This window comes from Cebidichthys violaceus, unplaced genomic scaffold (genome assembly GCF_023349555.1).
Source record: "Cebidichthys violaceus isolate CVI_PGR_0920_01 unplaced genomic scaffold, fCebVio1.0.p SCAF_22, whole genome shotgun sequence".
Lineage (NCBI taxonomy): Eukaryota > Metazoa > Chordata > Actinopteri > Perciformes > Stichaeidae > Cebidichthys > Cebidichthys violaceus.
Window position 1 is genome coordinate 6,252,358 of NW_027176395.1, and position 15,241 is coordinate 6,267,598.

The 15,241-nt window shown below is 42.6% G+C and overlaps 1 protein-coding gene across 2 annotated transcripts in view; it reads right to left on the reverse strand.

Annotated features, from left to right (window-relative positions):
• Positions 1–15,241, reverse strand: part of alk (ALK receptor tyrosine kinase) — a 365,563-nt gene that overhangs the window by 216,251 nt on the left and 134,071 nt on the right. For both annotated transcript variants that reach the window (XM_068717693.1, XM_068717694.1), the window contains exon 2: positions 3,869–3,979. In XM_068717693.1, coding sequence (XP_068573794.1) covers positions 3,869–3,979 — 111 coding nt within the window. The remainder of the gene's footprint in view (positions 1–3,868; positions 3,980–15,241) is intronic.

Sequence of the window (15,241 nt, forward strand, 5' to 3'; positions counted from 1 at the left end):
CCTTGGGTCAAAGTTCAGAGTTTCTTTGATCCTTCCTCTCGCCTTTAGCAGACTTTCTTTATACTATATCAGTTGCTCTGAGCATCTAATAATCGTGCAAATAGTTTTACATTAAAGATACCCGAAAGCCTGCATACTATAAAGACTCTAAAGGGTGACTTGGTATCAAGAATCTGGGGGCCTCTGCCCACGTGTGGCTATTTGACACCCTGGGAGTGGGACCAGGCTGAGTGCGGGTTGGGAGGGCTGCTTATGGGATGCCATGTTTAAACACCTGCACCACCGCCCTATCTTTTATACCCCTGCCACCCTTGCAAATGGGTTTTATTCCACTGTTGTGTCTCATTACACAAGAACAGCACTACCAGCTGAGTGAGGCAGATGTTCTATTGTAGAGAACGACACCTCCTCAAGTGGCTAGCATCCATCTGAGTGCCTCTGTTACAGCTGGCAGCCACAGCTGAACCGGGACGATCCATCTCGATGAGGAGAACAGGTCTGGAGTGGGAAGGATGGTGTGTGGAAGGGTTTCGCTAAGCAGAATATGGCAACAGGCTACCCTGCTGTCATTCCCCAAGGGGAGTTATACACTGTAGAAGGGAGGCTGGTCAGAGGGCTCTGACTTTACTGACACACGGTGGCAATTTAAGTGCGCTTACCAGCACTGAAATGCAAATAAGGACGTCGGCTGGCCCACTAACCCTGCAGCTAAAGGCTGAAAATGGAAGCAGGGAGGCAGAAGGGTATGAGGGCAGCAGGTGGCGAGTGTCCAGTCAGTCTGTGTTGGCTTTTGTGTGAGGTAATAAATGCCAGCGGACAGCAGATGCTGTAGGGACAGCTGAGATCCATCACCGTAGCCTAAAGCAATGTTCACCGTGCCATGTTGTCGAGACCAAAGCTTTTTTCTCAGCGTCCTCTAAAGCTGTCCTATATGTAACACTGCACCACACAAACAATCAGTAAGAATACAATGTAATACAAAACATGAAATATTGAGCAAGTAAAACATGTTACATTTGCACTTGTTTGTTCAATCAACAATTTGGCAAACAGCACACAACAATTGTGGAAATTATGATTTAATTTGTTTCTCTGAGCTGTGCCATCATTCATTTGGAGTCATCTGGCTTTTATTGCCCAGATGTGAGCCTTCCTGCTCCAGCCACATCATGTTCGGTCTACTAATCAGCATACAGAAATAAAAAAACGTTTTTCTTTTTCTGGTTAGCTAAGATGCAAGAGACGAGAGGTCAGAGCTGCCATCACGTGAAATCATAGCAAATGCGGTCGGCTGTGTGCTTGACGGATTGACTGATTGATTCAGAGATGGCGTGGTGATCTGTTGACTAACTGACACCAATTACAGTGAGGTCTACTGCAGGCTGTTACAGCCACAGGCAGATGGAGAAAGGTCTCAGGGTTCCACAGTCAAGGATGTTTCATAAACAGTTTGTGTGGCAATTCGATGGTGGGACATCGAATCATCACTTACAGGAAGACCTCCAACCCTCCAAGAGGTTGGAAAGGGGCAAAAGAAAAAAAACAAGCCGGAGCTGTCGTTAGCGAGTGATGGGAATTGGCTTTGAGAACCTGACGTGCCATGAATACACGCATGTGCCCCTGGGCTCACTCGCTCTGATGCTCACACCCAGCGGGGGATGGGAATATTGGGCTCCGGTTTTCAGATCACTTATCTTACCACTCAGACTTGTTTTCTTCCAATGTCAATTTTGACAGAGCTGTGCCATCTCTAGCCATTACTGGATTGTACTCTCAACCTACTCTACAAAAAGCTGTATATAGGGAATGGTATTCTACGGGCGGGTTCACACCTTGTTTCCCAATTCTAATTGGTCCGTTCTGAGAGGCAAAAATCCAGTCCAGAAATTTTAAAGAAAAGTCATGTGGTGGAAATGTTGCCTATTGATTATACAGTTGCCTCGACTCCTGTGATGTGCTTTTCTACGCTGTGACAAAAGTGGGCAGATGAAGCAAAAAAGTTTCATTCAGTGGCTGGCTAGTTAGCTAGCTAGCTTACCAATTCCACCATGCTTTCATGCTACACTCCTGACAGCAAATGAGCCAAACAGCGTGCTGGTGGCCAGCAGCAAGGCTGGGTCTAAACAAACCATCTGCCAATACCTGCAGCTCGGAGACTACAAAACTGTAGAAAGCTCTCCGACAGCCAAACTAGACTCTTAGCGGCATGGCGTGCGCTAGCTCGCTAGTTATTGTCCAATTTGTGGTACATAAACAATAAATCCAAAAATGCAAATGCTAGTTCACCAGTCACCAAAACATGTTTTTATTCAAGGGGGCAAAACAAGGATGATGCATCCTCTATACATTTGATAAATGTTGAGGGGATGAAGCAGTACATGGATCTACATGGTCTGTTTATGCTTCAAAATTATATTTAAATTTGGAAAGACGCTGGCACAGAAGCTGGTTTTGTTGATGTGGCTTAAAAACAGTCCTGCTCACACCTCCAGCTTTCTTTCACTCTACTTTCCCCTCAACAGGTTTGCTTAATCATCCAGTATTACTGGTCTTGTTTTCTCATGTATGATGATGATGTTTGACATGCTTGAATCCCGCTTGCGAAATATGGCTCATTAAAGCATGGTACCAGAGAAAATGATGATGCATGACAACCTCAGGATTAGCAGGATCACTTTTTTCATAGTTAAAAACTATCTAATGCAGGAAGGTGCAGCTCCATTTCTTTATAAACTATTACAATGTATATATTTTTACAAGCTGAGCAAAAGGCTTTAGAATATATTTTACTAGCTGCAGTAAAGTGCTTGTGATCGTATCTGTGACATATCGCTGCACCAGCGGCTGACAGTCAATTCAGATCAGTGAGCTGTGAGGGAACATCCAATACAATCGCTCGCTAGTATTCTGTTAACAGTGACGGCATCAGAGGGACTTTTCTCTGATGCCGTCAAGGGATTCTATAAATTAGGATCCATATTAAAAAGGCAATAAACCCCGAATGTTGTAATTTTACAGTGAATCCGTGATGATATCCTTTGAATGGGAACTTGACTGCAGTTCACACCTTAGTTATAGAAGATTAATGTTTTAGCTCTTTCTCTCTCTCACTTTATGTTCAATTCTGAAAGTTGATTAAATATGCTTTATCTGTTCTTGTGGTTCAAACATGCTTCAGCAGACTGAATGATTCTCCATCTTTAAAATGAAGGGTTATGGATTATTTGAAAAGTAAACTTTCTTAATTTGGAATTACTGTCTAATATTTTGGGCAAACCTTTCCACAATTTTAAATTGCTTCTTACAATTATTATTTTTTTTTTTTTTGGAAAAGCACATTAGATATCTAATCAAAATGGAGTTTCTCCTCTAGCATTATTTACTGGATGATTTGATGGCACATTTGTGCATTAAAGAGGAGGTTTTTGTTGGTAGATTTGTGCATAGACAGTACATGTGTAAAAATTAAAGGAAATGTTGTAATTTTTTTTATTTTTTTATTTTTTTTGTGTTTTATGTATATATGATGTGTTTTAATACTTTCACCATTGTAACCAGCCCGGTTCCCCACAGTTATTATTTTTGAGTAATTCTATAAGCACTGGCAGGTTCCAGATGTTTTTGTCATAGGTACAAGATGTTTTTCTGGGTCATTGAGTCGGTCACAGAAAGGCTGATTCACAGAAGACCAGTTTTGTGATGGCGTCAGTGTGGATGGTAGAGGACAGGCTGGACAGAGACATTTATGTGTACTGATAGAGAGCTGATGGCAGGTGTCACGGCCAATTGGGGACAATGGATATTTGGAGAACAGAAGCGCCTTAGCCTGTCCATCTGCCTGAGGAGAGCTGACAACATCCCGACTCACCTGACATGGGCACGGAGTCGTTGGGAAAGCTCAGGTCGTCCTCGGCCACCCAGGAGAAGCTCCAGTACCCTCTAGGAATGCCAGCAGCAGCTCTGCCAGCCAACGGTTCACCTGCGAAAACAGCAAATCCACATCTCACTTTCAGAGAACATTTCGCAAAAAAGACACAAGATAAGAGATCCTGAAAACCGTTATTAATCATTCAAGGACATAATGATTACTCCTTGCTGTGTTTATTTGGGCTGACTGGTTGCCATCGATTTGGCATCCATGCTGAGGCAACGCATTCTCTCTCCCAACTCCTTCTGTTTATTAAAGTCACAGGGACGGGGCGTCAGTTTCCGTTTATTAGATGCATACAGTGTTTTTTTAAAAACAAGCTGTGTTCACAGAAATTGTAGTTTCTGCTTGCCAAATACCTACGGCTTTCTTTTTAAAATAAACTTCCAATGTAGGTCTACTTAGTTTTTGGGTTTACATGGTTAGGTTCAGACAACAAAAGCACCAGGTTAGGTTTCGGAAGACTTAATGGTTTGTTAAAACAATAAGTACGTTTGTTAGGTAAAATAATGGCATTTGGAACTTTTGCACGTGGCGCCAGTGAAGAACGTATGTTAAGATACAATCAAATTTGAAATAAGTCCATGTTGGCTTGGTTTCATGCAAGACAAGAACAGCTGTCTCCTGGATGAAAACCTGACCAACCATCCACCCAGACCTCTTCCCTATGTGGTCCTCTTTGCTCTTCATACTACGTCAGTTGCTCTGAGAATCGAATAATGTATGGGCTGATATTGGAGTTAGTTAAAAGCCTGGTGCGTAACATCAAACCAAGGGCCACTGACCAAGCCTCAGTATTTGACGCCTTGGGAGTGAAGATAGGTTGACAGAGGTCCCATTTATGTGGTAGTCCAACACACTCATCGCTCCACTAGCCTTAGTATCATCTGTAAAAGTTTCACCTTAACTGCTCAAAATTGAAGAAAATCCATCCACTTCAAATCAAATTTGAAGTCAATGAAACATTCACAGTATTGGTGCAGCAGATTAATAGCTGGAGAACTCGAGCAGTGGCACAATGAACTTGAGTCATAGTTTAAAAAGAAAAGTCCCCGGGCCCATATGAATTGGTTATTGGATATCAATAGGCTCTGCATAATTACCTGAGGACAAGTTTGCCTGATTTTGTTTGACTCCGTCTTCACCTTCTAAACTCTGGCTAATTACCACACGATCGAAGAGAAGTCTGTTACTGTAAAGGAGAAGCAACAACTTTCTCTTTCACTTCGGTACCCCAAACTTCCTGCGCTTCAATCACGCTCGCACACACACACACACACACACACACACACACACACACACACACACACACACACACACACACACACACACACTATCGTTCTCACTTTGTCCTTAGTCCATGGGTAATTAGCACACAGTCACAGACCAATCCAACACTGCCTAGGAAGGAGACGCCAGCATAAATCCTTCAAATGAGCCTTAAAGAGCGGTTGAACTTGAACACTGCCTTTCTGGACAGAGCACCTTTTTGGTTTTGGCCAAAGAAGATATGCATGATAAGATGTTGACTCGTGTAACAGATGTGTGTAAATTCTATGCTATTAATGCTTAAAATGCTCACACGAGATCCTTCCAGGGGGGAAGAGGAAATGTATGTTTACCTTGTTTGAAGTAAAATCCTTTTATCTTTACAAAAGGATGGCTGTGTGCTTTTAATAAACTGGGACTTGAAATGACATCTCAGCGTTTACAGCTTGTGTCTTTTTAAGCATTGATGGATAGGCTAAGAGCAAAGTGATGTGTTCACAAGATGAAAGAAGGGTCAAGCGCAATATCAGTGCATTTAACTCTGAAGTCATTTTTGTTCCCCAGTCAACAGGAGTGGATAATGTGACATCAAATCGGCACGTCTCTGCAGATATATCTCCGGATGAGAACGAAATTAAAGATGTATTAACGGGCCAAGAGACAAGTATATCAATGATTAGAAATTGGTACAACTGAAGAAATTATGAAATGTTGTAAAAGAGCTCCTTTCCCAGCTTGAAATGAGATGGTTTCAATGTGTCTGCCCTTGTTGGAAGGACAGAGTTCTTTGAAAACAGACAACACAGTCCTAGGCCTGGATGAACGTTTCGCCCTTCCAAACAGTGGACATCACCACATGCTGTTGAGACCCTTCATTTCCCCATTGATGGCAAGACGAGCGGAGCCAACTCTGCCCCCTTACAGAGAGCCTGGTTTGGGGTCAACAGCTGTCGCTATCGGGGACACTGGCTCTCTGGCCGGTCAGACACTGCATGAGCTGGCAGGCCGCTGCCTGGTAGCTGGAGCTGCTGAAAAGCTCTTAGACGAACTGGAAAGCTGCTGGAGGAGCTGACTGGCCGTTGTGAGAGGTGGATTGCTTTGTGACTGGCTGACAGCCGGCGTTGGACAAGCTGGCTGGCTGAGTGACTATCACAGGAGAGGCCTCGTGTGGGGAATGTTGGCAATTATGTCCCCGATATCAACAGGTCAAGAAGGCCTGAGGCAGCAATGAGCCGCAACATAAAGCTCTTTATTTGCCAGTCAATCTAAGTTCCAAACCCCATTTATGGAACTTTCAATATACAAGCAGTGAAAATAAGTCTTTAGCAGGTTGCATTAGCTCACCCTGACAGGATCAACGTATCCTCACACAACGGTTCTTTCGATATCTTACGGAAAGTTAAATTTTTTTGTCCCTACGAATGTCATGAGCAATCAGTGTGCCTGCGCTAGCCCCTGTAATGTTCAAGCAACAAAACTATTTGGTTAGGTGCAAAAAAGGTTGTGGTTTGGAATAAAATAGCTATTCAGGTAAAATAAATACATTTGTTGCGTTAAATACCAAAGTTATAAAAACAAAAGTACGATGGCTGAAAGTCCTGTGAGTATTTGATTACGTTTAGGCAACAAAACTACTTTTTAGGAAAAGATTTTGGTTTGTGTTAAAATAACCACATTTGTTACTTATCATAGGTTTAAGTACAAACGGTGAATGCGAACAATCCGGAGGAGATCAGATGCCTAAAAAGTGAGCTGCGGGTAGAACTGTCTTTGCATTAAAAATGAGCCAGTTGAGGTGGGTCAGGTGTCTGAGCTGGATGTGTCTCCTGGTGATGCTATTTTTGGACATCTACAACTGGGAGGAGACACCAGGGCAGAACATGCTGGAGGGATTAGATAGCCACCTGTATCTTGGCTGGCCTGGAAACACCTAAGAAGGCCCCAGAAAGAGCTAGAGGATGCTGCTGGAAAGGAGGACGTCGAGGTTACCTTGCTTAGCTTACTGCCATCCAAACGTGAACACAGGCTGGAAAATAGATGAATAAAAATAGATGGCATTTAAATTGGATAATATCTCACTTCGGTGTGTTTTAATATATCATGGATGAGTTAATATGTCTAGCAGGTGAGTGAATTTGACCTCATTTTATTACATGAGGTTAGGTGCATCTTTAATTATACTCTTTTCTGTTGTTTATTCTCAAAAGACAGCATGTCAACACAACTTTACACAGGAATGTTTTTGCCTTGTGTGTTTAAAGGGTTCATATCATGCTAATTTTCAGGTTCATACATGTATGTTGGGCTTTATTGTTTCAAAATAACATAATTTTTCTTATAATGTCTGTTTGAATATACCTGTATTCCTCCTCTGTTTGAAACACTCTGATTGGCTGGCGAAAAGAATATGGCGCACCTTTGCAAAAGTAGTTCTCAAGCCGTGGGTGGAGATACTCAGATCTACAAGCACTGAAAAAAAGTTGCTTTTTCCATGATATGTCGCCTTTAATAATTCATTGGCTTTGGTTAGCCAATAAAAAACCCTCGCCGGAATAATGTTGTTCAAAATGTACTCATGGAAAGCAGCATTTCTGGCATCTCCGTCAGCCACGCAAGTATGTGCGTGACAAACACATACACTCCTGTGCACAAACAGCCAGCAGTCCAAGTGCAATTCACCACCACAGAAGAGAGTTAACTCAGCTCAGTGAACAGTCTAATTCTGTCCCAACCACACTCTGAAATCCCTCAAACGCTTAGTGGATTCATCAATGAGGCTTGACTCGACCTGTCACTTAAACATGACTTCACACGAACGTACATCTCTCTCTCTCTCTCAGGCTGTTTCTTTTCAACTCTCAAATCACTCAAAATGTCTCACATCTTTTTTTTGTGTTTGTTTTGAGTGAGATTGAAGTGGATGGTTCCTTCAACATCCATAAAAAAAAGATATCAGACACTGACACGAGGGACAGACGCGTAGGACGGCTTGCAAAAAGTAGGAGAGCAGACAGCACTATACGTGATGTATATGGCGCTCGGGGGCTCTGTTCCACGCTGGTGCAATGATCCAGAAATGAAACAAATTACCCATGAAAAGGCGTGGGAGGCTGAGTGTCGAGGTAGTGGATTCGTTATGTCCAAGAAAAGACAACTGGTGGAGCTGGAATCTTATGGATTCTGATTTGTTTGCAGGTCAAACACACCTTGCTTATGAGACTTGCAGCTGTGGGAAGATCCAGCTCAACAAAGAGACGTTTGACGTCGTTGGATTTTCACACTCCTTGGCCCTCTGCATTGCAATCGTCCCCTTTCCTTTTTTGCCCCCCCCCCCCCCCCCCCCCTTAATTAAAGATTTACCTTGGGATACATACATTACTGCCTAAATAAATTGATTACCCGTCAGGCGCAGTGACGCGTCATTAAATGCTCGTCAAAGTCTGCCAGCGTCGGGCAGCTCGGGCCCCCGGAATTGGCTGCTCTCGCTCCGCCCGACAAAAGGCTGCATTGATTTCCATCAGAGGAGCCCACGTGTCCGCTAAGCACTCCGGCTTTCATTAAGACCCTCGCAGAATTCCGCGCACGTCGCCTAACCTCTCCCCTAAAAAAAAACATGCGTCACACACGCACTCACGCACACACGCACACACGCACACATGTGATCGCACTTCTCACTGGAGACGTGTGCCAACAGAGGCAAGGCGGTAACCTCCACTTCTCCAATTAAAACAGTCTTTAAAACGAGAGTGCGGTGACAGTAAATAATTCATACATGTCTCATCTGCATTAATAGAGACGGCAAGTTCTTCCAGGTCTCATTCTAACGACTAGCATCCAAGGTTAAACAGGGTTAAATAGAGGGAGGCGGATTTCAAGTGTTCATGTTAATATGCCACCTACTGCGCTTGTTGGATGCTTTAAGGAGGGGGGGTGGGGGGGAGGGGTTTCGAAGAGGCTTCATGCATTTTTCATAATGTTGGTATGTTTTGGGGGTTTTTTCAGCATAAACCCTGTCTTGTAAACAAGCAGTTTACACTTCTACCCTCCTCTATAGCCGTCACTGAACTTTAAAAGCCGGACTGCAGCGTGGATGACAAACTTCGGCGACATTTCTTTGTGTAATATGAAATTAATGTGGACAAATAATGCAAATTTTCAGGTTAACGCATGTATTTTGGGTTTGTATTAGAACATGTTTAGATGCTTTAATAATGTTAAAAAAACACATTATTTTGTTCTCATACTGCTCTGTCTGAATATACCTGTATTAACCCTCTGGGCTTTTTTGGGTAGGTGTTCTTAAAGATACAGGCATTAAAATGCAGCATTTCAGACTACATTCTGCAGAAAGCAGAAACGACTGACTAAACAAGCAATAATAGGGGACATTTTTAAAATTAAAACTTTGATTGAGTCAAACTGAGTGCAAAATGCAGTAGTGTAATAATACATGCAATTAAAGGGGACATATCATGCACATTTTCAGGTTCATACTTGTATTTTGAGTTTCTGTTTGAACATGTTTACATGCTTTAATGTTCTATAAACACATTATGTCTCTCCTACTGTCAGTCTGAATATACCTGTATTCACCCTCTGTTTGAAACGCTCCGTTTTACCGATAAAAGCTGCTCTGATCTGCCAGATCTGACTATCTTGTTGAATGTTTTGTGAAGTAGGCAGCTGTCAAAAAACTGGCTGGGCTGTCTCACTTCAGTTCAGCTGTGGCTCAAAGCGGGTTGTCCTTTGACACCAAGGTTGGCGGTTCGATCCCTGGCTCCTCCTGTCATGTCAAAGCAAGACACTGAGCCCCAAGTTGGTCCCCAGGAGCTTTACAGCAGCCAACTGCTCCTAATGCTGAGGATGGGTTCAACGCTGGAGTCAAATTTCCAGGTTCTTTTGTGGGTTGGTAGACGTTCCAGATACCCTAATGATGTGCACAAGCACTTTTTCATGATATGTCCCCCTTTAAATGTCCTCCTCTAGCTGAATATAGGTCGTGAACAGTGACACGTGAACCATTCGCTCGGATGTCAAACGCAACAGCTCCGGTAAACGAGCTTCCGATGCAGTAAACTCCGCAATGAGCAGAGACAGCGAACCGCAGCGTATGATGAAATACCAGCTACGCCAAACACCGAGCCCTGAAACAGCATCACAGGAATGCCTTCTGACAGCACCTGAGACGCTCCCCCTAAGTAACACGTGTTCATTCGCCCGCAATTCAGAGTGAGATCAAGTGCTGTTTTGTCTCTCAAGGCGAACACCAAATAGCTTCTTCTTTTCTTTTTTTTTTTTTTATAAATCAAAGAAAGCAATCACACGGCTTCAGTCTGAAAGCATTATCCAGGGGAAGAAAGGGTTGCTCGGTGACAATGAAGATGTCAACTGGGCTTCCCCAGTGCTCATTAAAGAAAATTAATTTTGCACACTGCAATCGTACTTCCTCCCTCTCTTTCTTCGAGGCTTTGCTGCACCAGTTGTGCTCCCAAACACACGCCTATTACTCACAACTAACGCATAAACATGACTCATTCACAGAAACAGAGGGACTCCTAAAAGTTGCAAGGGGAAAAGAAAAGAAAAAAGTTCTCCATTCTCATTTGCCATGCTCTGGAATAGAGCTTGTGGCCACAGGGTGTCCAACTTAATGATGGGAGCGCTAATTTAATTATTTATGCAAGATGCTTTACTGTGTCATGCATTGGATTGAGCCCCCCCCCCCGTCATATCAGCCGAGGCAAGATGTCTTGTGACACACAGACATGCATGCTCGGGATTATTTTTTTATTTTTTCCAGCCATTGTATTGTGATAATGGCTTCTAACAGACCTCTTATTTATGTCAATGTAAGACAGCTGCTTCAGCAAAGCCTTATAGAGCAGAGGTTTCCAAAGAGGTGGGGGGGCAGGTGCATGCAAAGTTAATCATTGTCATATTTGCCCGTCTAATTTGGGGCTCATTAAGGTAATTAAGGTCTGTAAGGTACTTCTGCAGTCTTCTTTTTTCAGTATCAGAGTAATCCAGTGATAGTGGTATATATGTATATACATCCATGGGTATGTTGCTGAGAACAGCTGCATATGGCCAATTCTGCATACATACTGTACATTTTGTATGAGAGGGACCCCCAGTTGGCCTTTAAAAGACCCCTGCTTTAGAGAGCGCCATTGAATCATGCCTCTCACTCGTTGCAATGTAGGATTTCTCGAACTCTGTCGCTTAAAGATTCACGTTTTCAAAATAAACTGTTTTAAAAAGGATACCTTGCCCACAAAATGATCATTTGTATGTTAATTACTCATGCCGGGTCTACCTTGAATTCTTGAAGAAAACTTTCTGGACTTTTTTGGACCCAAACAAGGAGAAAAAGTCTTGATGAATTGAAGTAAATGGGGGATTAAAAACAGCAAAACTATACCAAAACATCTGTTTTCAAACTCAGTCACAACTGGCACAGTATAATCCCAAGTCTCATTTACCAGTCGTATGCTCACTACTTCCCATGCATCTTCGCTGAACTTTACTAATTAAAACACTCCGGACTCCGCCTGTGAAAGCGTGAGAGAAGTGTTTGTGCAGAGCACATGAGAGCGTGTAAACAGATGTTTTGATATAGTTTTGCAGTTTTTAAACCCCCATTCACTTCAATTCATCAAGACTTTTCTCAGTTTGTTGATTCTTTGTTTGTTGTAACAAACTAATTGAGGTACAGATTACGATTTGGAAGAAAAATCATGCAACAACATCATAATAATGATTTTGTATTTTTGCTGCAACCAGCAAGTCAACATTCTACACAGTGGCCTGGGCACCAGCCATGCACAGCTGGGTTTTATTAACAAGCCTATGGGTAATGTAGTCCTTTATTACCAACTCAAGGACAAGCACTGTTTTCCTCTGACAAAGTGGAAACCAGAACACGCGTCCATTCCCCCTCCGCTCCTGCAGCTCGCGCTTGGTCTCCACCCGGTTACGTTTCCAACGCAATGGGTCAAAATAACAACGTGCAGACTTCTTGAACCCGACGTTGGAGCCACATAACAAATCCCAGAGCTCATCGAGTCCTCGTTGACTTCAAAGCGTTCGACCGTGATGCAGCGGCGTTTGTTTCGTTACATCATCAAAGCGCGCGGCGAGCAAGATCTGAATTGAAGGAGGCATTGAGCAGCTTTGCAGCCCCTCTAAGACAACTAACATAAGTGTGTGTGCGTGTGTGTGTGTGTGTGTGTGTGTGTGTGTGTGTGTGTGTGTGTAATGAACTGGCTAGTATGAAATTTCATGCACATACAGTATGAATCATTCATCAAAAGAGCAACATTCAAAGCCCAGTCTTGTGCACAAGAGGTGATCGGCATATAAGAAGGTGGAAGTACTGACTGAGCCGTTACCACGCTCAGGGGATAAGTGTTTCTGATTCTCTTCCCCAGAGAGTGGTTACAATATGAAGTTAACTTACACACTCACACTCAGGAGCAATATGCTTTTAGCTCGTGTTTAATGCATGCTAATGCTGAGGTAAATAAAACTGCTCTGCTGTGCACTTTGCTCCAAAATAGCTGTTCCTCACTACAGAGAAGTTTCATTTTCACATAGCAACCAAATGTAATGATGAACTGAACAAAACACACATATTATTCTACTAAATGAGGAATATTCTATTTTATGTGTCCTCTTCTGACTTTTACAAGAAATAATAAATGGAGACAAAGCTCCCATGCCTCGGTCTTTAGAGGATTCCGTCCCTGTAAACTCTATGAAACAGCCAACGCGTCCCCGGTCAGTCGATTACCGCTCCAAGATGTCTAACGCAACACAGTGAAATTAAAGTGATGAATATTTCTCTCAGCGTGGGAAGGAATGCATCTAAAAAATAAAAAAAAGGAATTCTTTATTACAAATCACTGAGGCTTCCACATCCTGGAAACACGTCACATTTTCTCAAAAGAGAGAGACGGTAGAGGCCAAAAGCGCAGACTGCTCCTCCTCTACGAGACGCCTCTGAAAACGACGACATCTTGGCAGACTTTCTCACGACCTGAACGTTAGAATTAAAACAAAAACCAGTAATGAAAACAATGTAGAAAGTGACTCAGGAACACATTTCCTCTCATTCGTGTTCTCATCCAGCATTTGTTATCATTGTCTCAGCGCCCACTGATTCCTTATCTCTGCTCTGCTCTCAGGTGAGAGAACATTTTACGAGTGGAGGAGAGCTCTTTCATTCAAGAACAGGAAAAGAAAAGACACCTGCTTTTACAGTCCACAAATTGTTTGCCCAACACAAGGAAACAGGTTTTCAATTGTAAGAACATAAAAAAATATATATAATATAATGTAGATTATATATGTTTTAGAGTAAAATATAATGATGGGATTATTAAAGAAATACTAGTGGTCCATTTCGATATCATTACTGCTGAAGTTTATTTAGTTGATTTAATGTTATTCTATTCACTGTGTATATAGTGTGCATTTTTTATATAACATCTTTACTCTATTATAATTGTATATATTGTGTATTGTGACATGTGTATTTTTCTTGTATTTTTCTTTTTCTTTTTTCTTTATATATAATATTAAGATTTTTATACATGTAACCTATTGCTGCTCTGGAACCTATTGCTGCTTGTAACAAAATAATTTCCCCTCGCGGCATCAATAAAGTTAGTATCTATCTATCTATCTATCTATCTATCTATCTATCTATCTATCTATCTATCTATCTATCTATCTATCTATCTATCTATCTATCTATCTATCTATCTATCTATCTAAGTTCTTCTCTCATCTCTCCAATTCTTGGGCACGAGACAGAGTATTCGCACACGGCCCAACACCTAACCTGTTTAAGGGGCGTTACCTACGCTGATAAGAAACAATCAGCCTTCAATTTATGATCAAGTGGGACTCATCATCAGGCACACCTGGAGTTCTTTTTTATTTTAAACAAAATATAGGGAATATGAGAGAAATTTTAGAGCATGTTGCTGCATGAGGTCCAATATTAGTTATTCTTTTGAGCAAGAACACTGGGGAGAGAGACACCCGTCTTCCTCAAGTAGGGTAATGTGGAACACAAGGCAGGTGGATCTGAAATGATGCAAGGTTTCCTCTGTCCCTCTGCCTATTGACTCCATAACATGCAGCACAGTCTGCAGGGCTCCTTGTGTTCACTGCCTCGGGCCCTTCCAGGACTCGAAAACTCAGTTTCACACTCAACACTTTTTTTTTTTTCTTGCAATCTTTTGCATTTGATCGAACTGCTTGAAGGTCAGGAAGAGGTCATTTTTCTTTTTTTAACCAGCCATCCTCCTGCTTTCTGCTCTGTAACCAGGCAACAACATTACAGAGAGAAACACCATCACACCCAGGGAAGCAAGCGCACTGTGGTAAAAAAAACATCTATCTCACATGTCTCATGTTTCTCTGTTGAAGGCAACAGCGGTGTTTACATTGCAGCATTGACTGCGTGACAGATGGTAAACCAATCAGCAGCGGCTCTGTCTCAATCAGGATTGAGGTGTAGCCCTTCTGGCTCACAGTGACTAATGAAAGACAACAAGAGCATATTATTATTATTATGAAACCAACTTGTCAGTGTGCAGCTGATGATGTTTGATGGGGATGCTATCCTGGAGCAAATTCCCCTCTACTTGTGGAATTTCTTCCAAACCAGTGATTGCACATCATAATTTTTTTATTCACTAGCTGCTTCCTACCCCCCCCCCCCCCCCCCCCTTGTTTTGTCAGCTACCATTTAGAGAATGAGCAATCACCCAGTCAACTTCTCCTTGTCTCCACTACTGGGGGCCCAGCAGTGAATCATTTCATAGCGATCAAACGTTTTCGTCCAACTTTCTCCTCATTGAAGATGATGGGAACACAGGGCAGGTGGACCCCCCCCCCCCCAAAAGAGTGACAGCTACACATCTCCGACTTGACATAACGCGTATCAGAGACGCTCGTTCCTTGATGTTCGGCGGTCTGTTGCGGTTGCAAGAGCCGTAATCACGGTGACGCCGATGGAGATGAGTGATGTAT